This window comes from Monodelphis domestica, chromosome 3 (assembly GCF_027887165.1).
Source record: "Monodelphis domestica isolate mMonDom1 chromosome 3, mMonDom1.pri, whole genome shotgun sequence".
Lineage (NCBI taxonomy): Eukaryota > Metazoa > Chordata > Mammalia > Didelphimorphia > Didelphidae > Monodelphis > Monodelphis domestica.
Window position 1 is genome coordinate 101858882 of NC_077229.1, and position 26305 is coordinate 101885186.

General features: G+C 48.1%; 1 protein-coding gene across 16 annotated transcripts in view; it reads right to left on the reverse strand.

Annotated features, from left to right (window-relative positions):
* The window catches only part of PLEC (plectin), a 119657-nt gene that overhangs the window by 67067 nt on the left and 26285 nt on the right, over positions 1-26305 (reverse strand). For 3 of the 16 annotated variants that reach the window (XM_056822861.1, XM_016432027.2, XM_016432026.2), the window contains exon 1: positions 22961-23291. The exons of 7 other annotated variants lie outside the window; for them this stretch is intronic. In XM_056822861.1, the coding sequence (XP_056678839.1) occupies positions 22961-23276 (316 nt within the window). In that variant the 5' untranslated portion in view covers positions 23277-23291. Of the gene's footprint in view, positions 1-1130; positions 1331-13323; positions 14108-22960; positions 23292-26305 lie in introns of those variants that run through there. 6 more of the 16 variants (XM_016432015.2, XM_007488710.3, XM_016432014.2 and 3 more) reach the window with 3 other exon arrangements.

Sequence of the window (26305 nt, forward strand, 5' to 3'; positions counted from 1 at the left end):
TCCCAGAGCTTAGAAGTCCCAAGATGTTCAGGCCAGGAACCCGAGGTTATCTCGTCTAGCCTCCTCATTAGATAGAAGAGAAAATAGATCTAGAGGGGGAGAGGGACTTGCCCAAGGTCACACAGCTCATCAGTGGCAAAGTTGGCATTGGAACTTAGCTCTGTGCTGTCCTTATAGGCTCAGAGCATTTAGGTCTGGAAGAGACCTCTTGAGAGATCCAGCGGGTCCAAGTCCCTTATTTTATAGATGAGGTCATGGAGTGCCAGAGAAGTCCTTTGCCTGGGGCCACAAACATAGTAGAGGAGGAAAAGTAGGATTCACTCAGGCTTTCTGGACTCCAAATCCAGAGTCTTTGAGTTCCATCGTATCTCATAACCAGTTGAGGAGAAAGAACATGTGTGCGTGTGTGTGAGGTTTCTTCCTCCCTCTCTGAGTCAAAACCCAGACCACCTGAAGCTACTTCCTCAGAGAAAGCTTCTAAGAAGCCCTCGCCCTCACTTCCACAGGAGACGGCAAGCCACTGGGGGTAAGACCAAGGCAGCTATGACAACAAAAGGCACCTTCATGGGCAGCCCAGCCACATCAGGGCATCGGATCACCCCCACCCCAAGCACCCCCAGAGATTTCCCTCAAGGACCAGGCATCAAGGCTCTCCTGGACAGCAGCCCAGAATCTGCCAGCAGCCTCAGGGTCAACCCAACCCACTGCAGCGAGGATGAGGGCCAGCCTTCTCCTCCCTTCCCCTTCCCCCAGGCTGCCCCCACCGATGCTAACCAGGGGAGGATTAGGAGCAGAGCTCTGTTTCTCTCTCCCTCTTTGCCCTTGTAGAGAACCCAGACCTAGACCAAGACAGGGCCAGGCAGAGGGGCATCGACCCAGAACTGCCAGGGAACAAAGAAGCGGCCTGGCTCTGGACGTCCAGGATGCCGGACTTCCCCTAGAGCAGCAGGCCAGGCTTTTTATATAACCTTAGTCCTTGCAGTGAAAATAGCCAAGTCGACTTCAAGACCGTCCCTTTCCGATCCAAAGTTAAGGCAGAGGACGGGCGCTCCCTGTGTCCCCACCCCCACCCCCCAGTCAAACCTATCCACCATCACTGCCACCACCCCGACAAACTTAGCCCTACCTACCCGGCACAATCTTCATTGGGGATCACTAAATTCCAGGGAGCAACAGCAGGTCAAGGAGGTCCCCACACCCCACACCCCACCAAGCAGGAGAGAGCCGAGGAGCAGCGACAGGGCTGGAGACACCAAGCTGTTCAGGAGAGTTCAGAGGGTTCCAGTGAAATGTCAGCACCACCTTCCCCTGAGTCCATTGGGGAGGGGGGGAGGGGGTATTTGCAAGATATAAATATCAGACGGAGAGAGGAGAGCCTGCCACATTTACGACACCGTCATGCCTCCCAAGTTAGAACATGACAGGGTCCCTGGGGCAGCACGGGCACTAAACCCCTCTGACACTCCCCCAACACACGCAACCAGAGATAGAGGAGATGGGGGAAGGGGGGGTGGCTTAGTCCTGCACGCCCACTCCCCACCCCAAGGGGCCACTGGAACCCTGTTTCTAAGTTTAAGTCTGGGATTTTGACAACCCTTCCCACCCTCAAAGCTCAAAGAACATTTTGATCTTCACACATCCCCCCCCCCCCCCATCTCTGCCCCAGTCTGAGGTGAGGATAGCAGCAAATATTATCTCCATTGAGCAGACAGAAAAACTGAGGTCTAGAGGAAATATATGGCTTTCCCAAAATCTTACAGCAAGCAAGTTAGGGAAAGAGATAAAACTAAATCCCAGGCAGGCAGAGAACAGCCCTTGTTCCTGTATGGAACCAGGAAAATCTCCCTTCCTTTCCTCAAGAGTTCCCATGATGGGCTATTTGAAAGCTATTTGTTGAAAGATAAGATTATAAACTTAGAACTAGAGGGAGCCTTAGAGGCTGGATGCAACCCCTATTTATACATGAAGAAACTGAGGTCCATAAAGGATAAATGACTTGCCTAAGGTTGTACAAGGGGTAAATGGCAGACTATAGGATTTTTTAAAAAATCCTTTCCTTCTGTCTTAGAATTCTTACTAAGTATCAGTTCTCAGGCAAAAGAATGATAAAAGCTAGGCAATTTGGGTTAAGTGACTTGCCCTGAATCAAGCATACAGGAAGTTGTCTGAGGACAGATTTGAACCCTACTCCTCCCAACTCCAGTCCTCGATCTTTAAATTTGAACCCAAGTCTTCTGATTCCAGACAAAATGATCTTCCCACAATTTCAGAATGTCTTCTATAGCAGAATTGACAAGTACTGAGTGCTAAGCTCAACAGTGCCACTTGTTAACTCTTTGATCTGAAACAAATTACTTTCCTTTTTCTGGGCCAGTCGCCTCAAGAAGGAAATACTACCACCCACCTAACCAATGTCACAGGATTGTCAAGGGAGGATCCAACAATCTGTTGGTGGACAAAGTGCTCTATGACCCATGAAGTGCTCTCTATGTACAGAGCAGGAGACGCAGGAGGCAATTCTCCTCAAACTGAGGAAGTACAGAACACGGTTTCTAAGTACCTGTACTCCACACCCCTAGAGAACACCCAGATCAGACCTTGGAAAAAGGAAGGACTGATGGATGTAAAATACTACCTGCTGCCCTGTTACTAATCCCTCATCCCATTCTTATCATCCCACCTTCCAAGGAGCAGAATTCTTAACCCCCTCTATCCCCAAGAGAAGGGCTTCCATAAGCCATTCACTTCTGCCCTTTGGAAGAATCTCAATAAACAACCAAGCAAGTCAGGAGGGAGGTACTCAAGGGAGAGTGCTGAGATAGAGGGATTATATTCCTCTCAGGATTTGGGACAGGAATTGGGATTGGACCTTTTGATTTCATTGCTACAGGGAACCCCAAGATGAACCCTCTACCAATACAGGTCAATACCTCTGCCACTTAGTCTTAGAAAGTTGCCCAGAACACTAAGAACTAAGTGAGAAAAATAAATGGAACACAGGAGAGGCTTCTCAAGCAATACCTATACTCATTTTTGCTAGGACAATTATTTGCTTTCCCCTATTTTCTTCACTGCCGGCAGTCAAGACCTTCCTCCTTCTTCTGAAGACAAAGGGAATTCCATCCATGGAATGGCATGAAGATGGCAAGGGAAGGGCCTAGGGTCAGCTGCTAAAGCCCAGACCAAAAAAAAAAAAAGCTGACCTCTCTATATGGTACTTTACTTATACTAACTCATTTGAATCTCACAACTTTCTGACACACTATTATGATCATTCCCACAAGAAACAAGAGATTCAGAAAGCTTAAGTGACTTGCCCATGGTCACTCAATCCTGACTGGCTCTCAGAAAGGATCAATTTGAGAATAAGAAAGCCTATTTTCCTGCAGTAAGGAGTCATCAGAATGAGTCATATACATTAAAATGGGAAATTACTTCCAAAAGCATGGAAATAAGTCCACAGAAAACCTCATCCAGAAGGCCATTATGTGAAGGCAAATAAATGGATTAAGAAACATTTTAAGTACTTACTGTAATATGCTAACCCTACTCATACAATATCAAAAGCAAGCAAGAAGTTTGTACCATAAAAAATGATGAGCAGATTAATTTTTTTAAATTTGGAAAGAACTATGTGGGATAATAAAGAGTAAAACAACTAGAACCAAGAGAACATTATATACAGCTATAGATTTAATATTTGAAGAATAATTTGTAAATGTTCACATCTCCAGAGAATGAACTGAGAAGTGGAAACACGGAAGACATAATCTATTTATTTTGCCAGATAATGCCTTCTGGGGAGGGAAGGGCTGAATAAATAAATAAAATAAAATACAAATATTCTCTCTGCAAAAAAAAAAAAGAAAGAGGCTGTACAGTATAAGAGATAACACCTTCCTCCTTTTGCATGGATAGGAAAGTATGGGGTGGGGGGGAAGAGCACTGCATATGAAGTCAGATTTGGTTGAAATTTTGGTTAGTCTGATGAATTATCATTCCTCTCTATTTTATTCTTTATTTTGGGGATGGTTATTGGGAAATGAAAGTGATACAAAAGCAAAAGAAATCCATGAATTTAAATTAAAAAAAAAAAGACAACATATACAGGGGGAAAGTGGCAAAGGAAGAGTCAATAATGGAGGGGAAGTTTTGGTTTAGGAAGTCACAGGAATGGCAAGTAGTGTCATGAGACGAGTAACTGATTTGAAGCTGCCATGGAGTGGTGTAATGAAAAAGGCAGTTCAGTCACTTTTATTTGTCCCCACCCTCCTACTGACTCACTGCCTAGATGGGTTTCCCAGAATAAATATTCTTTCCCTGCTCTGGGAACTTATAACAAATCAAGTTATCATTCTTTCTTTCCTTCCCTCCCCTCCAGGTCTGAGCCCCAAACCAGAGACACCAGAACTTTACATCTTCCTCTCTTCTCTTAGCACAGCTCCCTTCGGTCCCCTCCTCCCAACCATATTGGAAATAAAGGCACCCAAACAAACAATCCCTGCGGTTGCCACAATTTAACAATGTTTAAAACAAAGAAAGGTGAACTGAGTCTTTTTGTTTGCTCAATGTTTGGTCGTGTTTTTTTTTTATTGACTTTAATAAACAAGTTTTAGGCTCTCATCCAAGGCATCCAAGGAGGGAAAAGACATACCGAATTGCCACCTTGGAGGAAAGGAGTGGGGAGGACCAAGTAGAGAAGGCAGGTAGGGGCAGGATCAATAAGACAGCATCCATTCTGAGATGCTTCATGCTTGATGGGTCTACACAGTCTTGTTCCAAGGATCCTGGAATTTTTTCTAGAATGCAACCTTGAGAGTAAGGATTTTTGCCCTCCCTTGGTCTTTGCATTACCAGCCCTTCTGCAATTCTTTTAAGTAGACCTATGATATCAGGTCTTATCAATTCACTGATTTACTCCTATATCAATATACACCAACATGTTTTTAGAAAGTTATAATCCTAGGACAGCAGGGTGCATAAGGGGATTGAGAGCCAAGTCTAGAGATGGGAGGTCCTGAATTCAAACCTGCCCTTAGACACTTCCTCACCGTGTGACCCTGGGCCAGTCTACCTCCACCATTGCCTAGCCCTTACCACTCTTCTACCTTGAAACCAATACTTAGTATTGTTTCTAAGACAGAAGGTAAGGGTTAAAAAAAAAAAAGAAAGTCAGAGTCCTAATGAGTTACATAGGGTCTAAGTAAAGGAATTTGCCCCAAGTTGGCTACAGAGCCAGTGTGATTAGATGGAAGACCTGAAGGAAAAAGGTCTTCCTTTTGCTGAGGTCAGCTCTCTCCCCACCATGCCATGCTCCTCTGGCATATAATAGGCATTTAATAATAGTCTGTTGACTTGGAGTGGTTTGAAGAATGCCTCTTAACCTTTGAGGTAGCCTCTGAGTGTCTCCAGAGGAGAGTCCTGGCTGGGCTGGAGGGACTCCTTGCACATCTCATCCTTTTAATGATGTTCTCTTAAAGTCCCAGCCTCTCTCCCTCATCAAGAGGTCATGGGTCGCCTTGACCATTGGGTCATTCTGCATGGATCTGGAAGGCCAGGGGCTTTGGACCCTGCATCGAGCAAGCACCCACTTCACCAGAGGAAGGAGAGGCAGACTTTTCCTCATCCCCACCCCGGACTCCATGCAGACGCCTTGGCCATCCTTTCAAGCTCTTCTGCCCACGGAGGGCCGGGGAGATGCTGAGAAGGGAGAGAGGGTACACAATCGGCCAAGATGGTGACCACCCAGAGTATATCCAATAGGGAGACAGATAGTCCCTCGATCTCCTGTGATCCGCCTAAGTGGCAAAGGCCAGGGAATGTGCTCGGGGCCAGCAATCAGCTCAGGGTGCATTTGAAGCTCCAGCCAGATTTCTCTTCCCAGGCAGAGACAGCCTGTGCCAAGGAAGCTGCTAAAGAGGACTCTCAACAAGGAGGATCCTCTGCTCACTCTGGGCAAGAAGACATTTGAGGCAGGCCACGCTAGACATGAGCAGCAATTCAGGAGTGGTCAGAGAGATACTTAAAACAGTTCAGTGACCCTTTAAGATCCTTCCATGCAGGGCAGCGAAGTAGCACGGTAGATAAAGTGCCTGGTCTGGAGTCAGGAAGATCTGGGTTCAAATCCATGCTAGCTATGTGACTTTGAGCAAGTCACTTAACCCCAATCCCCTAGCCCTCACTGATCTTCTGTCTTAGAATGAATATTCAGATGGTTAAAAAAAAAACAACTCCTTCCATAGAAATCTTCCAGAAAGTAGCTCCCAGAAGTTCAGAGGCAATGAGGCTAAGCCCAGGAAATCTTGAGAGGGGGAGAAAGTGGTAGGGAGAGGGGCAGATCCCAGGGACCAAGAATAAGCTTAAGCTCTCTGATAGGTTTGGAGAGAACCAGAGGATACAGATTTCCTCTGCCCTCTCACCCCCATCATGTGCAAAGGACAGGACGAGCCTAGGGAGAGCTGCTGACTCAACTGGGAGTCGTGGGAAAGCCTCCAGGAAATTCTCGGTCCTGCCCTGCCAACTGCATGCACAACACCTGTAGTGTGTCTGTCTGGTGTAGATCTCTAGGGGCTCCTGACCCAAGGCAGCAAGACCCCAATCAGGCAGGATCAATAGGACCCATCTGCCAAAGAGGAAGCAGCACAAGCAAGAAGCTTTTCTACAAAGGGACATCCCCTAACCAAACCCCAGGCAGCATTGCAGGAACAATGAGAGGTCTGTGGGGGAATGGCCCTTTCCCCTCTGAATTCTGCTGCTCAGAAAGCTTCATTATTACTAGGGGGCAAAAGAATAAAAAAAGACAAAGCAAACCCCCAAATGCAGGCTGCCCCCTCTATGGCCAGCAGCGCCCCCAATTCTCCCTCCTCCCTCCACCAAATTCTTCCCCTGGCTTTACTTCTATTTAGGGGCTTCTCTGGAATCGCAAAGGCACGCACTGTTCCCGGGGTCACACTCAATGGCTCCCCTTGACCCTCACATTCCCCACGCTGGCACACATCACAGCCTAACTACACTAGCTGCCCAGCCTCCCAAAAAGGGAGACTGAGGCCCCAGAGGGAACCACTGAGCTCTCAGGGCTCCCAGAGGTGCAGGCAGGGGGAGGATCCCCAAAGTCCTCTGCCTACCTTGGCCTCGCTGGATCAGCTCCTCCATACAGTACATCTCCATGGCCCTCAGGTCCCAGGCCAGGAGCAAGCAGAGCAGGGACTGTGGCTCAGAATGAGAGGCACAGGCAGAGAGGAGGGGAGCAGCAGGAAGAAGGGCGGGAGGGAGGGAAGCCAGCCACAGGCTGTGAGTGAGCGAGCAGGGAGCGGGGAGCAGCAGCAGCAAATCCTCGCAGCCCTCGCTGCACCCAGCTCAGCCCCTCTTTAGTCACACAGGCCCACAGACGAGACGAGTCAGACTAGCCCCAGCAACTTCTGGCCTAAAAGCCTCTCCCTCCTGACGGCCTGCCCTACCCCGAAGAAAAGGCACCCATGGGACAGCCTAACCCCTTCCCAGTCCTACTGGTGCCTACAAGCTCTGTCCCCCAGCCTTCTTCCAAGCCCTCCTCCTGCCCTCTTCCATTTTCTCACCTAGTGGGGCAGTGGATGGAGCAATGGAATCCAGCCTCAGACCCTGACTAGTTTGTTACCCTAAGCAAGGTATTTTACCTCTGTCTGCCTCAGTTTTCTCAACTGAAAAATGGGTATCATAACATCATCTACCTCCCAGGATTGTTGTGAAGATTATATAAGATAACATTTGTCGAGCATTTAGCACAAAGGCTGGTATATGGCAGACACTTAATAAATGCTTGTTCCCTTCCTCTTTTCTTAGGTGGCCTCAGTGAAAGGTTATATATAAGCAGTGGCTCACTTCAACTAGTCCCTGGCAATAGGGAGCCACTCCCATCGTACCTCCACAGTAACCCCAGAGCACCCCACCTTCCCCCCAGGCCCCATAGTCATGGTCCAGCCTTTGGGATGAAGCTACCTTTCTCTTCTTTAAAATGAAAGATGTCAGGGCACCTACATGGCTCAGTGGATAGAGGGGGCAGGCTTGGAGGCAGGTCCTAGGTGCAAATCTGGCCTCCAACTCTTTCTAGCTGTGTGACCCTGGGCAAGTCACCCCAAATTGCCTAGTCCTTACTGCTGTTCCGCTTTGGAACTGAAACTTAGAATTGATTCCAAGTCAGAAGGTAAGGGTTAAAAAAAAAAAAGAAAAGAAAATGAAAGCTGTCGATTATTGAATGGTAAGGCATTTGAATTCTGGAACACCCCAGGATGGTATGGTCACCACTTCCCTGAGGGCATCACTAAAAAAATACAAAGAAGTGAGAAAAGGGGGGCACCTTGGCCAGCAAAGATACTCACTACACATTAGTTACTTTGGTTTGGATTCCTTCTCAGGCTAGGGATTCGGTGGGAGGGACAGGAGAAGACAAGAAGTTTCAAACTAGAAAAGGGATGCCCTGATCTTGAACTTCGTAAAGATACTCAGGTCTGAAGGGTGGTGGGGAGAGGCCATGGGGGAAGATGGGCCATAGTCCTCATGGGCAGGGCCTGAGCTCAGGAAGGCTGTTTGAGCTAAAGGATCCAGCCCAACCTTACTTGAAGCTCTAAGGGAAGCCGTGCTAGAGAGGGAGTCGCCAGGACGAAAAGAGAGCACCCTAGAGCAGGCTTAATGCTGGATCAGATGACGTTCATTCAGGATTCTCATTTCTGTCTCACTTCACAGTGCAAGAATCCCAGGGAGAAAGGGGCTGGGAGGTGGGGGTAGAGTTAAGATACATGGGTAGCCAGAGATGGGAGAGTGGGAAACGCAGGTGGAAGCCAAGACCACAGCACAGCAAGGAGGTTCCAGGGCAGGACTGCCCTTGAAAGAGCAGATGCCTGTAGGGAGCCAGGACCCATTAGGGTGGGGCCATCAGAGGGAGCCAGGAGGATGGGGTCCTTGGCTGACTCAGCCTGGAGCTACAGCCCCAGCTCCCCTGTTTCCTGTTGGAAACTCTGAGTTGACAGCATGCTCCAGTGGCAGCCACAGGGCTGAGTCACCAGCAGAGCCTGGGGCGAGGCTGGGGGGCTGGAGGAGAGAGCCAAATCACTGGGGGGGGGGGAAGCTCCCCTTCTCTGTCTAGGCTCACCAACCACAAATCCACTCCCCAAGGGCAGTATCACCCAAGAGAAGCCTAAAAGAGGTGGGGCAGGGGGAGAATGGAAGAATGGGGAGAGGCAAAAGAAAGGAAAGGAATGGGGGAAGGATGGGTCACAGGATCACCACATCTACCACCCCAAAAAGGGGAAAGCAAAGGAAATACATGGTCTCACATCATACTTGCTGTGGTCCCTTGCCCACAGCAACCCAGGATTTGGATTGTACAAACTGCTATCAGTGACAGAAAAAATGGAAAGGAAGAGAAGACAATGGGACAAGCTAGAGGAGAGTTTAGGTATTCTGGCTGAGGGCTTAAGTCCTTGGACTGCCACAAACTTGCAAAAAAGGATCAAATGAGGCACTATCTGTAGAGGGCTTAGCACAGTGCCTGGCTTATAGTAGGTGTTTAAGAGATATTTATTCCCTCCTGGCCCCTTCCTCCAGAAATGGCTACCATTATTTGTTGTTTAGTCATTTTTAAAATTGCATCCAGCTTTGTTACCCCATTTGGAGTTTTCTCAGCAGAGATACTGGAGTGGTATGCTATTTCCTTCTCTAGCTCATTTTACAGATGAGGAAAAGTAGGCAAATAGGGTAAAGTGACTTGCACAAAGTCACATGGCTAGTAAGTATTTCTGAGGCCAGATTTGAACTCTGCAAGAGGAATCTTCCTGACTCTAGATCTGGCACTTTTCATCACCTAACTGCCCCTAAAAAATGCTTTAACTCTGGCCAAACATAAAGATAGCACTTGAGAACCTAATTTCACTTCAGTCTCCAGGAAGATGGAAAGAAGATCTGGCAGTCAGACCAAATGAGCTCAGTATCAAACACAAAGGTTTGCAAAGTGCTTTCACAAACAGCATCTCATATGATCCTCGGTTGATACCCCAACCCTTTGAGGTAAGCACTGCAAGATCATGGTCATCCCCATTTTGTAGATGAAGAAATTGAGGCTCAGCAAAGTTGAAGGTTTCTCCCTTGGTGATACAGCTAATAAGTGTCAGAAGTAGGATTAGAATTTGAGTCCTTTCTGACCCCCCAATTCCAGAGTTCTAAACTATACCACAATGCCTCTAGGATCATCAAGAACACCTATTTCCCTACCCAACTATAGTACCAATGCTCTAGCACTAGAAAGGACCTCTAAGGTCATCTAAGAAGAACAATAGCTAGAATTTATATAAGACTTTAAGGTTTGCCAAATGCTTTACAAACATCTCAATTTTATTTTCGAGTAGCAGGTGCTGAGAGGTAGATGCTATTATTAATATAATTATTATTTCCTTTTACTGATGAGGAAATTGAAGCAGACAGCAGTGAAGTGACTAGCCCAGGGTCACTCAACTAATAAGTGTCTGAGACTGGAGTTGAATTCAGAACTTCCTGACTCCAAGACCAATAGTCTTTAAACCCAGCTTCACGATGATACAACTTCCATCCTAATAAATCACCCAATGTAATCCCAAGAACCATGCTACCTATTTCTAGCCATGGACTTTTCACCATCCCATTCTATCCAGGGATCCATCTTTCATATAAACCCACTTTCTTCCTTTTTTTTTTGAACCCTTACCTCTCATCTTAGAATCTATGCTGTGTATTGGTTCCAAAGCAGAAGAGCAATGGGGATTAAGTGATTTTTCCAGAGTTCCACAGCTAAGAAGTATGTGAGGTCAAATTTGAACCCAGGACCTCTCATCTCTAAATCTGGCTCTCAATCCACTGAATCACCTAGCTGCCCCAACCCACTTTCTCTTAAAATCAGCCACTTGAGATGATGTAGGAACCTTCTGCCTCTTACATTCACTCCTTCAGGCTCCAAGCCCTTCTGCCATTCCAGCCATCCTTCCAGTCCCTTCTTAGCCAATCCTAAGAACATTAACCCTAAATAAAGATCAATGAAAAGTTCTGAAGTGGAGGTTTAAGTTGTCAATTGTACAAGTAATGGGCAGGGGAAAATATGGAGAGACAACGCTTTTTCTAAGAGAGGCCAGGAGTTTTCACTGGACTATAAGTTATATGTAAGGCTGTGGTGCCATATGACAGACAAAACTCTAATGCCATCCTAAAAATCCACTATGTCTTGGAGGCATAGTATCCAGATGGAGGGAGATGAGGGTCTTATCCTCTGCTCTGGTTAGTTCTAGGTGTCACATTTTAGGGTACTAAGAACATGGAGTATATCCAGTGTGTGACAACCAGGATGATGAGTGAACTGGAAATCAGGTTCTAGATACAAGGATAGAATGAAGGACTTGGGAATGTACAGGGTGAAGAGGAGAAGACTTGGGTGGGGGGGAGGGCATGATAGTTATCTTTTGAGTATCTGAAGGGTTATCAGGTAGAAGAGGGATTCACCCCACTTTAGCTCAGAGGGAAGAACTAAGAAAAATGGAGTGGGAGGGAATTACAGAGGAGTGATTTAGGCTTTTTGGGGGGTGGATAGATAAGGAGGGGAATACAGATCTGAGATTTCAATTGTATAGGAAACTCCAATCTGTTGAGGAAACTCCCAATGAAGACTGGCAAGTTTGAAAGACTCAATTGTGTGTAATGACAAGTTAAATGACTTGTCCAGTTGTATTGCCAGCATGTGTCAGGGGTGGTCCTTGAGCCCAAGTCTTCCTGACCAGTTCTCTCTATCCATTGTACCATGATTCCTCTCTATAAAGCTATATCAAAATTCAGGTTTGATAGAAGGAAGTTTCCTAAAAATATGCCCCAAAGTGGAACAGGCTGCCTTGGGGTGGGGGTGAAGGGGGGGGTCATAGGTAAGTAGATCACTCCCCATCCAGGCTTGATGTTCTGTGTGACTCTGTACCATCATCTCCCAGGCCCACCCCTAACTTCCTATTCCCCTCAATGAAGCTCCCTAATCTGCAAGAGGTGGTAGCAGGGGAGCAAGGTAGGATCAATGGAGGCAGTAACTCACCTACCCAATCAGAGTATAGAATAAGGGAGGAGGCAGGGAGAAGGCTAGCTCAAGACAGCCTTCCCATGGCCAGATCAGAGCAGAAGGGAGAAGAGGGACAAAAAGAGGTGGTCAGAAAAAGGGGGTTGAGGGGGAAAGGAGAGAAAAGGGATCTGGGGATGGGCAGAGAAGAAGTTACAGGATCAGAGTTACAAGAGCTAAAAAGAAAACTGGAGGTTGTCAAGCCCAAACTCATTTTATAGTGGGGGGTAAACTGAGGCCAAGATAAGGTAAGAGAGTCTCCCAAGGTTAAGGCTTAGTACCTCAGCGAGCTACAGAGCTGGGAATTTGACTTTGGGTTTTCTAACACCAAATCCAGCATTCTTTCTACTCTTTTACACTTGACACTGCAAGGGGGGAAAGAAGAGAGCTGGGGTGGGACAGGAGGCAAGGGGAGAATGAGGAGAGCATAGAAAGGATGGGGGGGAATGGCAAAAATAATGGGGGGAAAGAAGAGAATTTACAAAGCATTTTCCTGGGCATAACTCTTTGAGGTAAGTAATATAAGAATTATTACCCCCCACCCCCATTTTATAGCTGAGGAACCTGAGGCCTCACAAGACTAAGTCAATGACCCACAATGCACAAGCCAGTAAGTGTAAGGGCCAGGACACAAAGCAGTGCCCCCTAATTCCAAGCCCAGCTTCCTTTCCTGGGGCCCTCTTCCCCTGTGAGCCGTTGGACAGGCCCCTGGGGGGCCTCCCAGCCCTGGATCTATGTTGAGGGGGAGAAGAGGGGATCCCAAGTTTCTCCCTTCTAGCACCCTCTTGAGCCTGGTCCCCAGGGAGTGAGGCTGGGGAAGAGCAGAGGCCTAGGCTGAGATTAGTACTGGAGCAGGGGCGGAGCCAGCAGATAGCAGCTGTCCATGCCTGTCCAGGGCCCTAAGAAGCACACCGGCCTCCAGCACCCCCAATGCTCAGGCACTGGAGCAGGCCCCTTGTATCCTGCTCTAGGCTCAGCCCATTGATGAGGAAGAGGAGGAGACGGCAGGATACTGCCAGACCTGCCCAGGTCCTACCTCATGCCAACAGGGAGCCCCAGGCGAAGCGTCAGGACCCAGCCAAGAGAGAGAGGGTGACACCTGCTGGTCTCTTTGAGGCCCCCCCAATCCAAGAAAAGTGAGAGATCCCCAAGGCTCCCGATGGGGTTCCCCCAGCTCCTCAGGGTCCCAGCTGCCCCATCCTCAAATCCCTCCCAGCCAGGGGACTGCTGACCTGGGGCAGGGGTGGGCTCTGGGGCGGTCCGTGCCAGGGCCCCCCGGGAAGCTGGTACCACCGGTGGCTCAGGCGCCTCCTCATCCTCCTTCCGTCGATAGGCCTGCCGCTCTTCCCGGGCACTGTCAGGCCGCTTGGGAGGGCAGCTCAGGGGTCCCTGCACCGTCTGCACCCGAGCGGGTGCCCGGCGGGCAGGAGCCACCATGGCCACGGGCCGGCGTACACGCTGCAGGGATGCGGGCACGATCTCGGGGGGAAGGTGCAAGTACTGGCGCAGGTGGGCAATGCCCTCGTTGGTGAGGTACCAATAAAAGTGTCGCCAGGCAAAAGTCTCCCTCACCAGGCCTCGGGCCCTCAGCGAGCCCATGGCCCGAATGACCTGCAGGTTGGTGACCCCACCGGGCACCTCGGGGTGCAGGCTCTGGGGCCGCAGGTCCTTCTTGGCCACCATCACGCCTTCCCTGAAGAGCAGCTCATAAATGGCCCGGAGCTGGTCCAAGGGCATGAGCATGCCAGCCACCATGGTGAGGCCGGGAAAATGGGGAAATGGGGAATCGGTGATCTGCCGGGGGCTGCGGGTGGAGCCCAGGGACAAGCTGGAGGCAGCGGCGAGCGGAGAGGCAGCTTCCTCTCCCAGAGGCAGGCAGGCGGCTGTACGACAGGCAGGCAGGCGGGGCACAGGAATGGGCAGCCCGGCGAAGGACTCCTTGCTGAGACGGCCGGAGGGACGGCTTTCAGCACATGCCCCGCAATGAGCCCCGTGGAGCTCCCCGGCCCAGCCTGGGCCCTGGGCCCCACCCCCTCGCTGCCGCCTGCCAGGCGGCTCAGTCCCAGCCCCCTCTGACTCAGCAGCCAATGGGACGGCCGCCCCTCCCGCCCGGACGGCCGCCTCTTGGGTGGGGAGGGTGCTCTGGGGGCAGAGAAAGAAGGAGGGGATGAGGGGGTTTGGCTCCCTCAATATGTCCCCCTTCTCTATCAGAAACAACTTCATTTTTGAAATGCTTCCTTCCACAATCTTAAGTGGGAGCCCGGAGGAGGCAGGGGCCAGATGGAAGCCATTGACACCACCGCAGGGGCCGGGAAGCCTGGAGTGGGGGGTCTTGAAGCGGGGCAGTCAGTGGCTATTGGGTTGGGGCTGTTTGAGCTGAAGGTGTGAGGCTTAAAGGGTCCCGGAGGAACGAGACAGAAGAGCCTGGGAGGGGACCATGCCTATTCTGGGGAGGGGATATGATGGAGCTGAAAGGGAAAGTAGCATTAGTGCCAAAGCGCAGGACAGGGATCCCCAGCTCCCACCTCCTCCATCACGGAATCCTCTGGGAAAGGCAGTGCTATCCCCAGTTCCTGAGGGGCCGGGCAGAAGAGCTCAGGCGGGCGAGCACCAGGGTCGGAGCCCCCTCCCCTTTGCTTTTCCTGGGGCCGCTATAGAGGGCACAGATGCCCCTCCATCCAGATTCCTGGCTCCGGTCCAGCCCTCTGCCCCTTAACCTTTTCTGTCCCGGGCCATGTTAGGAACAGCACCGAACACTTTGTTCCTCAAGGTGCCAAGTCATTTCCACCTGGATCCAAGATTAGCAGGGCGCCTCAGGAGGCTGGGCAGGCCCATCCGTCTGACCCCCAGCAAGCAGCACTGGGCAGCCAGGCCCAGAAGAAGAATCTGCCTTGCCAGCTGCCATGCGGAAATCAAAGTCACCCTGAGGCTCTGCCCCGCCCACGGTGCTATACATTCCAGGGGGAGGCAGGGAAGGGAGAGAAGAACAGGCCCTAGATGGGAGAAGCCGGGATGGGGTGGGAGATGACCGGCACACACTTCCTCCTGGGACCCTTGCCTTAGGTTCCCCCCAATCCTCACCCCACGCCCAAAGCCAGCCCTCACTGGATGGAGAGGTTGAAGGGGGGTAGGGGGAGAGGTACAGTGGAGTGGGCAGAGAGGGGCAAGGTTGAAGGGAGCCCAAAAGAGGATCAGGGGAGGTAGGTGAGTGGAATCAAGAAAGGAGATAACAGGTGTATGTGACCAGGAAGGGTGGAGGGAGAGATGGATAATCGGGGCACGAGGAGACAAGTACGAAGGGAGGATGTGGGAGTCAGGGCAGGAGAAGACAGGTCTGGGAAGTGGAGGGATGTGTGGGGCAAAGAGGAAGCAAGGAGGACTGGGAGACACTCGCGGGGCAGGTGGGGAATGGTGTGGGAGGGGGCAATGAACCGGAGCCGTGACTGAGGCAAGCAGCCTCTGCCCCTGTCAAACACTCTCTCATTCATTCATACACTTAGAACCCTGAAGCCCAGTAATAAATAGGGCAGCTCCGAGAAAGGGGGAGGGGGCAGATCCGGAATGGGAGGGAGGAGTAAGCAGTAGGCGTGGGGGGGCGGGTTTAATGAGGCGGTCACCATGGCAGCAGAGAGCACACAGGCAAACAGAGCAATCCCCCCTCCCCACCCCTGACGTGGAAACTTTGAAGTCAGAGCTGAGTCTGGCTAGTTCCCACAGACCACAGAGGGGTAGGAGGGAGGGAAAGAGGGAAAGAGAGAGGCCCTGGCACCGCAGGGTACTGGGGGGGGGGAGGCACAGTCTGAGGGAACACGTTCGGAACCATACTGGTTGTTGGCGTCCATCCCCCAATGCCTCATCAGGGAGATAGAGCAGAGCAGGGGGTGCAGAAAAGACCAGCTTCCAGGACAGAAAGAAAGAGACAGACTCCAGAAGGACCGGTCAACCAGATAGTGACATATCCTAAGACTCCCCATTTCCCCTCTCCAGCCCAGGGGCTTATTCTTTTTGGGTGTCATGGACCCCTTTGGCAGTAGATCGAAGACTGTGGACCCCTCCTCTCAGAATAGAGCTTTTAAATGCAGAAAATAAAGTACATAGGATTACAAAGGAAAACAATTAGAGTGAAATGAGGTTATCAAAATATAACCATTCCAGGTTCACAGCCTGGCCCAGAAATCTACCCAGTCCCCATGGAACTGGGATTAAGAATCCTTGCCCTAGAGCCCCTATTCCATCTCCAACCAGAGATTCACAGAATGTCAGTGTTGGGAAGGACATCATCTCAGAGGCCATACTGTCCAAGTAGATAAATTTGGATCATCCAGACTTTGCTTCTTTTAGAGCTCCCACATTCAAGGAGGCTCTAATCCATAGACAAGTTTTCTAACTAAATGGGACACTGAGCCAATGCTCTCTAAAACTTGTACTTCTTTCTTCTCAAACAGTTCTCTGGGTCCAAGAAGAAGCAGGAAACCACAGAATGATAGAGTTGGGAAAGGACTGTTCTAACTCACACCCATTAAGGAATCCCCATTATAACATATCCAACAAGTGGTCTTGCAGGCTCTGCTGAGCCATTCATTCCACTTTTGGACAGCTCTAATAGTGAGGAAGTTTTTCTTTACATCAATCCTAAATTTGTCCCTCTGAGACTCCCCACCCAGTGTTGCTAATTCTGCCCTCTGGGGCCAAATAGAACACACCTAATCCCTTCCCATGTGACAGAGCTTCAAATACTTAAAGACAGCTATCGAGTTCCCCCAGAATCCTCCCTTCCCCATTCCAGATGCAGAGTTCAAGGTCTGTGGGTTTCAACAGAGGCAAGAGGCTAAATTTGCCCTTTTGTTGCTGAGGGTTAAGTTAAGGAAGGAAGACCAGGTTTTCAAGCCGTGTAACCATGGACAGGTCCCTCAATAACCTCCCTAAGCCTGAGTTTTCTCATGAACAAAATGAAACTAATGAGTGCCTTGAGACCTATTTAATGGTGTTTTGGGGGGCTCAAATGAGAAAACATGTCTGATAAAATTTTAAATCCAACCCCTCTTCGATTTGATTTTATTCAATTTAAAAATAATCCACCCACTGTATATAAGGCATTGGCTAAGGATACCAAGACAAAAAACCCTAATCTCTGTACATTCTACCTGGGAGAGACACCATCTGACAACCCCTTAAATACTTGAAGACAGCAATTAGTCAACTCTAAGCCTTCCCTTATCCAAATGAGGGACTCCCAGTTCCTTCCATCAAATTTTATATGGCATAAGCCCAAGGTCTTTCACCATCCTCCTCACCCCCACCACCACATACACACACATCACGATCTTCAGCATATCAACAACTTTCCTAAAATATGGCATCTAGACCTGAACATCATACTCCATATGTGGTCTGTGCAGGACAGAGGACAACAAAACTCATATCTAGGTCTGGTCATTTCTTCTCTATGGGAAGTCTAAGATCACATTTGGGGGGGGGTCTCATCCAGTTGTTGATTTATATTAATTAAAAGTGAAGTGAAGGGGGCTGCTAGTTGGCTCAGTGGATTGAGAGCCAGGCCTAGATATGAGAAGTCTTGGGTTCAAATCTAGCCTCAGACACTTCCTAGCTGTATGACCCTGGGCAAGTTACTTAATCCCCAGTGCCAAGTCCTTACCACTCTTCTGCCTTAGAACCAATGCACAGTATTGATTCTAAAATGGAAGGTAAGGGTTTTAAAAAAGGAAAGGTATAAATTCCCATCCATTCTGACCAATCCAAAAATTGGTCTCTTGACCACCAGGAAGAAATGGCCCTTCTCTGTTTCACCCCTTTCCCCCCATACTCAGAAAAGGTAACCAAACTGGCCTGGAGTAGGGTTGGTCAGCTCCCAGTCCTACCCTTATATTCTAAAAGCACACTTATTTGGTTTTCCAGAGCTCCACAGCAGCTGACCACTCAAATGGACCAACTAGCCAAGACTGAGTGGGAGGGAAGAAAGGAATTACTGTGTTTGTTTAACAGATGCATCAGAGTTAGCAGGAAAATCACTGAGTTCAACTCATCCCTGAACCATAATACCTTTCACAATACACCTGATAAGAGATCATCTGGCTTTTGAGAAATCATTAATGAATTCATCCATCTATCTATCCATTTGTCTAGTTTTATTCTTTGAAGTCTTTTTATAAAGGAGAAACCCTCATTACATTCATAGGCAGTCCATTTGACATTTAGATGGCTCTGTTAAGTTTTTCCTTCTATCAAACCTAAATCTACCCCTCTACTACAAATTCCATTCATTACCCAACATTTGACACATAGGAATATAGGCACTCAGAAAAGATAATGGAGCATAACATAGCAGAGAGTTAAAATGATAGAACTTTTGAAACCACCTGGTCTAGTCTTCCTATTCAATTCAAGGGGCCTCCCTAAAAATAGGTCTGACTAAGTAACAAGTTTTGAAGAGGATGTTACAAAATTGGAACACTAATGCACTGCTGGTGGAGTTGTGAATTGATCCAACCATTCTGGAAGACATTTTGGAACTATGCCCAAAGGGCTTTAAAAGATTGTCTACCTTTTGATCCAGCCATACCACTGCTGGGTTTTACCCCCAAAAAGATCATAAGGAAAAATACTTGTACAAGAACATTTATATCCACATTCTTAGTGGTGGCAAAAAAATTGGAAAATGAAGGGATGCCCTTTGATTGGGGAATGGCTGAACAAATTATGGTATCTGTTGGTGATGGAATACTATTGTTCTGAAAGGAATAATGAACTGAAGGACTTCCATGTGAACTGGAACCATCTCCAGGAATTGATGCAGAGTGAAAGGAGCAGAACCAGGAGAATATTGTATACAGAGACTGATACACCGTGATACAATCGCTTGTAATGGACTTCTCTACTAGCAGCAATGCCATGATCCAGGACAATCCAGAGGAATTTATGAGACAGAATGCTATCCACATCCAGAAAAAGAACTGTGGGAGTAGAAACACAGAAGAAAAACATTTTCTTGCACATAGTTTGATGGGGATATGATTGGGCATATAGAATCTAAATGTTCACTCTAGTGCAAATATTAATAATATGGAAATAGGTCTTGATCAATGATACATGTAAAACCCAGTTGAATTGCACATTGGCTATGGGAGGGGGGAAGGAAGAGAGGAGGGAAAGAATAAAAAACATGTAACCATAAAAAATATCCTAAATTAATAAATTAAATAAATTAAATAAAATAGATCTGACTGCAACATATTCATTCAACTTTTGCTTATTCCCAGGAATGGGAGGCTCACTATCACCATTCCATTTTTGGACAACTCTACTTTAAAAACTCCTATTGCTTGAAATGGGCCTTCCTTAACAATAAGAAATGATGAGCAAGGGGGTAGCTGGGTGGCTCAGTGGATTGAGAGCCAAGCCTAGAGATGGGAGGTCCTAGGTTAAAATTTGACCTCAGACATGTCTTAGTTCTATGACCTTGGGCAAGTCACTTAACCCCCATTGCCTAGCCCTTACCACTTTTCTGCCTTAGAACCAATACACAGTATTGATTCTGAGATGGAAGGTAAGGATTTTAAGAAAAAAAATTTTTTAAGAAAGAAATGATGAGCAGATTAATGTTTTTAAAGCTTGGAAAGAACTACATAAGATAATGAAGAGTTAAATGAGTAGAACCAAGAGAACATTATATACAGCTACAGATTTAATATTTGAAGAATAACTTGTGAATATTCACATCTCCAGAGAATGAACTGAGAAGTGGCAACACAAAAGACATAATCTATATATTTTACCAGATGACACCTTCTATGGTATAAGGATGGGAGGGAAGGGCTGAATTAAAAAAAAAGAAAGAGAAAAAGTGGGGGGGGTTTTGGTCCCACTACTCCTAGTTCTGCTTTCAGGAGTCAGACAGAACACATTTAATCATAGAAACACAGATTTAGAGCTAAAAGGATCCTCAGAAATCATCTACTCCAAATTCTTCATTTTATAGATGAAGAAAATGAGGTTTAGGGAGAAGTAATTTGCTCAAGGTCATATAGGTCATGAATATCAGAACTGAGATTTGAACCCAGCCCTCTAGCTCAAAACCTAGCACCCTTTCCATTGGACTACATACCTCCCCATTCCAAATGATGGTCCCTAAGACAAAAATCATGCCATTCAGTGCAGAAGAAAGAATAATGGCCTAGGAGTGAGGAGCCCTGGGCTTTAGTCTCAACTCTATCACTAAGCAACTGTGTGACCATAGGCAAATCATAGCATCTCTGGGGGTTCATTTTCATCATCTGTAAAACGAGAGAATTGGACTTGTCAAGATCCCTTCCAGTTCTAATAATCAGTGAATCTATTTTCCACCCTTAGTCTCTTTTCTCCAGGCCAAATAATCCTTCACCTAATATTCATATGACAATTTCTAGGTTTTTTATCACTCTGATTACCTTCCACTGGACACACCTCAGCTTACCTTCATAAAATATTCTCCCCCAAATTGGATAAAAAATTTCAAATGTGGCTTGTGACCGGGACAGACTACTCCTTTCCTTTGGACAACTAAAATCCATTTCTCCTGACACAATCATGGGTGCCCCATTGACACTCATATCTTCTCAACCCATCCTTTGTCCAAAAACATCCTACATAATGTTCCCCCCTTCTAGAATATGCATATACTCCCCAAGACCATTCCCCAATCTTCCACTGTCACTTCACACTGTCTTCCCTAATGGAACACTTCTAGATGGTACTTCAATATGAACCCCATGTTTTATGACAGTCCCCCTCTGTCATTGTCCCTTGACACAAGACACCCCCCACATGCTCCCCCAAGATCTTCCATGAGTCATTCATCAACTCCCCTACAAGTCCCATGATGATGATGATGACAGCAGGCATTTGTTGAGCTCTAAGGCTTGCAAAGTACTTGACAAATGTTATTTCATTTGATATCTCCCAACATCCTTTGCCATTCCCTAAAGTCAATCTAAGCCAAACTATTCCCTAACTCAGGGTCCTACCACTGAGTCAGTGATAGCATTATTCTCCTTAGAGCTTCCATTCAGTCTCTCAACTCAAAGAGCTGGAGGTCCTGGGCACACCAGGGATATGATGCAGTGCTACTAGTGGGCAGCAGAGGGCAGCAATAGCACTGCCTGAAAAGAGAAGGAGGGTAGAAGCACCTTGGAGCCCCCCCATCCTGTCCATCTCCTTTCTTCAAATTGTAGACCCCTAAGTTTGTGTCTAGGGTGCAGGGGAGCGCAGGTTAGGAAGACCAGAATGATAAGGGTGACTGGCAGGGAGGAGATCCTTGCATCAAGGCCACCCTCTCCACCCCCCCCACCCCCCACCCCCACCGCCCATCCTAAACCAGGTCACTGCAGACAGCAGTCACCTCTGCTGACTCAGCTCTGGAGACTGAAGCTGGGACCAAGAACCAGCAACAGCACAAATTCCTCCAGCCTTGGGCCAGACCTGGCCTCATCACAGCCCCCACCTTCCACCCACCCAGAGCAAAACGAATTGGCTGGCCCAGCCCTCAGGGAAGGCAGAGGAGACTGGCAACCGGGTCTCCAGGGTGACTACTCAGGCAGATGGGGCAGCTCCCCCCATTCCCAACAAGACAAGAAGCCACTGTGTAAAGTCACCCGTAGGGGGCCTTTCCCCAGTCTAACCGGCGCCTCAGGCACTCATTCCCTCAGGGACCCTCCTTCAAGGGAGGTCAATCAGGAGCTGGAATACACTGGGGTCTCCTGGCTGAGCAGAGAGACGCCCAGAAGGGGGGAATAGGGAGTGTGCCACGGGCGGTTGGATTGCCAGGTCTGGCTCCAGTCCCTGCTGCAGACAAGCAAAGCGACCCCTCTCTGCCAAAGCTACAGGGAGTCCCTCAGAGAGACTAAGGGATAGGCAGAGCTGTCTCTAAGTCTCTCTTTCAGAACCGCCACATATTGAGCAGAGTTTTGTGTGGGATCTTGAAAAGATGGAATTCATCTGCCTCCTAAAGACTCAGGGAAGGAAAAGAAAAGGAAGGGGAATCTTCCTCAGTCCATTTGCCCATCCATCAGGGGACCACTCCCACATCCTCCTCTCCATCTCATTTCTATCCCCTCCCCCGCTCTGCCTGGGTGGGGACAGTCACAACTCTGCAGTAAGGTCTATTTAGCTCAAATCCCTGGTGGGAAGGGAGGGAGGGGGATGTGCTCTACTCTTTCTCACACAGGATCCTGACCAGAGAGTAAGAATGGAAAGGGCTCCTAATTAAGGGAGGGGAGAGGAGCCGAGGTGTCTTTGCAGCATCCATCCCTACCTGTCTCCCAGGAAGAAAGCCTGGGACCTCAAAGAATTCGTCCTGCAGCAAAAGTGAGAGTTTCTTTCTCTGCGGTAAAGATCTGCCCCCTGGGGGACCCTAGCCCAGCAAAAAACGGGCCCGAGGACCACCTGCAGGCACACCTTTGGCAAAGAGGCGGAGCGGAGGAGGAGTCTGGAGGTTACCTGGGGTCACTGCGCAGCGGAGCCGCCCCAGCAAAGTAAGGGCTCCACGTGGGGTACGCGACCTACAGTCCTCCTTCCTGACTAGTTTACCACGCTCAGAACTCTTACAAAGCGGGCACTGTCCTCGGCTAGTCCCCAACCCGCCAGCCCCTCAAGTCCCAAAGAGGCCCCCCTGAGTCCCTAGACCCATTGTCCCCTCCCCAGACCACCGGTCCTCAATATTCCTCCATATGGTATCTCTTGGCCTCTCCAAAACTTACCCTAATCTCCTCTCCAGCCCCGCCCTCCGTAGTCTCCCCTAAACCTTTCTTGCCCGCTCCGTATAGCGTGTCGCCTCCCCGTTCCCCACTCCCCGCACCCCCAGACCCTGGCCCGCACCTTTAAGGGAGCTGATTTCGTGCTGGATGGCGCGGGAGGGGTCCATGGCCCAGCTGGGAAGGGGGTTGGGGGGTGAGGGGGCTGCGGTGGTGGCTCGACTCAGGAAGAGGCGGCTTACACTCACACCCCCGCACAACCACACTGAGCCAGCCCGCAAGGGCTCAGTCAGAGCGCCGCAGCCTCGGGGGGAGGAGAGAAACAGCGGGGAGGGGCGGGGCCTCGGGGCCAGGACCCCTGGCCAAGGGCGGGGCTTCAGAAGATCAATGCGGGAAAGGGGGGAGGGGGCAGGTTTGCAGGCTACTAATCCAGGGCGCATGCTCCAAGCCCAGGGCCCTTCAGGTCTTCCACCCCATCCCCGCACCCCGGCGGAGACTCAGACCTCATTGACCCTTAATGGTCTGCAGCTTAGGGAACTGGGACAGATGGAAAATGTACTTGGGATGTACTATCTCAGATCGTCCCCTCCTTCCATCTCATACATTTGCCCTTATCCACAGAAAGTACCAGCTTCCCTCCAAGAAGTGCTAGAAAGGCAGGGAACGTGAGGCCCCTTGCCTTCCAGTGTCCTATAGGTCCCCTGGTTCCCTCTGTCCCTCACTCACAACCTCCCAATTCTTCCTGGACCTCTCCAGGACTTCCCCAAACCCTCTGTGGACTGGATTGCTGGGGTCCACCAGAAAGGGAAAGCAATAACCAAAGCAGCACAAAATTAGGTGGAAGTGTTAGACTTGGCACAGCTAGGTTCAAGAAGTCCAGGGTCTTTTGGGGGCATGGGATCTTTTGAGTTTCCCTGCCTCTCCTCTCCCTCCTCATTTCTGCCTTAGTTTCTCAGGCCAGTTCAAACACTATCCTTCTCTAGGAGGCAGTTCCCAGTCTCCCTAGCTACTAGTTGGTGCTGGCTCCTCTGAGATTGCCAGCCTGTATGCATCTTGGGTGTCCTTCTTTATATATTGTCTCCCCCAGTAGAAAGCAAACTTCTTGAGGCAAGGACTGGTTTTGTCTTTCTTCATACCCCCAACTCCTTAGCAAGGTACCTGACATCTTGGACTTTAAGGCTAAAAATGCCTATTGACACACACAATGTTTGAAATTTTCTCATTAGAAGTTCACAGTGGTTGTTTGTCTCCTACTCCCTTCTCTATCAGTACCTCTTACCACCTATATCCTACCCAGCTCAAGTGCCTCCTCCTCCTAAGAGCCTTTTCTGAGCACTGCAACCCACAAGGATGTCCCTATGTTTTATAAATAATTCCTGGTTAAAACAAAAAGGAACAATAGAAAGAAAGTGGGTTCTGGAGTCAGAAGTATTGGATTCAAATCCTGTTTCTGATGCTTATTCCCTGTAACCTTAAGCAAATCATTTAATCTCCCTGGGTCTCTATTTCCCATCTGAAAAGGAGAGGTTTAAACTAAATGGCTTCTGAGGTTCTTTCCAAATCTAAATCTTATGATTCTATGAACTCTGTTGTTGATCAGTCATTTCAGTCATATCCTACTTTTTGTGACAGAATTTGGGGTTTTCTTGCCATTTCCTTCTCTGATCTTTTTACAGATGAGGAAATTGAGACAGTTAAGTGACTTCACTCACCATCACATAGTCAGTGTCTGAGGCTAGATTTGAACTCATGAAGAGGGAGTTTTTCTGACTCCAGGTCCAGCACTCTATCCACTGGACCATCTAGCTGTCCTCTATATTCTATAAAAATGAATACTGTTAATTCTGCCGGTCTATAGAGCACCTTAAAGTTTACAAAGTATTATGGAATCTATTTTTTCATTTGATCATTATAATAACACGGGGGACAGGCAGGACAGGTATTATTATTCCCATTTTATAGATGAGGAAAGTGAGAGGCTAAGGGATAAAATGATTTGTCTAATTTTGTACAAAATGTAAATAAAGAGCTCTTCTGATGCTCAGGGCCAACTCTTTCCATTATACTGGACTTTCTTGTATACAAATAGTCTTGTAGTAACATCTATAGCCATTTAGTAGTCATTATTCAAAACCTTACTTATAATTCCTAGATCTAAGAATAGCATTTTTGCCTTCTCAGGTGCCCCAAAGGGAAATCCTACTATACTTTTTGGGAAAGAAGAGTGGTGAGGTGCAAGATACTGATATGAATGGCATAGCAGAAGGAGCATTAGATTTAGAGTTTTAAGACCCTCTTGTGGTTCTGCTGCCTGCTATCCATATAAATTCTGTGGTCATTCTCTCTCTCCAAAACCTGTACCTTTCAGCTTCCATGCCTTTGTTCACATCATTCTCTATGCTTTAAATGTTCTCCACAGCCCCTCCCCATCAGCTGGCTAAAGTTGGCCCTTTCCTTCCAGGCTGAGCTGAAATATCACGCCTCCATGAAACTTTCCCTGTTTCCATTTATCACCTTCACCCTTGAATCTCACGTCCTACTTTCTTATACTTCACTGGTACTGTTGCCACACACTCCCTTAGAGATACCCTTATTTTTTTATTATTTCTATCGATGCATGATATCCCTCTACTAAAGGCGCTGTGTTATAAGAAAAGGAGCACTAAATTTGGAGTTCGGAAATCTGAATTCTAATTCTGGGTCCAACAATTACTAGCTTTGTGACCTTTACCTCTAGGAATCTCAGTTTCTTCATCTGTAAAATAAGGATACTCTGAACATCAAATTTCTTCATCTTTAAAATAGGGACAATATAAGTGCTTTGTAAAACCTCAATGCACTATGGAAATGTGAGCCATTTCTATGCTATATATTCCATGAAGTCAATGATGCTTTCTCCAGGTTTCTTTTAACCCTTACCTTCCATCTTAGAATCAATACTATATTTTGGTTCCAAGGCAGAAGAGTGATAAGGGCTAGGCAATAAGGGTTAAGTGACTTGTCCAGGGTCACACAGCTAGGAAGTGTCTGAGGTCAAATTTGAACCCAGGACCTCCTGTCTCTAGACTTGGCTCTCAATCCACTGAGCCACCCAGCTGCCCCCCTTTCCCCAGTTTTTTATCTATCCAAGTACTAATAGTAAGGGCCTATCTCTTCTAGTCTATAAAGTCCTTTATCCCTTCAGGTTCTGAATAACACTACCATTCTGATATGCTTATCATGTAAAAGGAGGGTGACCTTTGACAGTTCTCTTGTCTGGGGTATAAGTCTGCCTCAGTGTTATGAAGGAGTTGCTGAAGGCATCCAGACAGCAGTTGTTGATTTGCATATCAGGCTGGAGAGGATATACTTTGCTCACTCAACTGCCCCAGCTGCTGAAAAGGAGTGTAAAGGATATAATTTGTTCTTTATTGTCACTTGCTGCTGAAATTAGGCAGAAGAAAAAGTAAGACTAGGAAAAAAAGAAGAA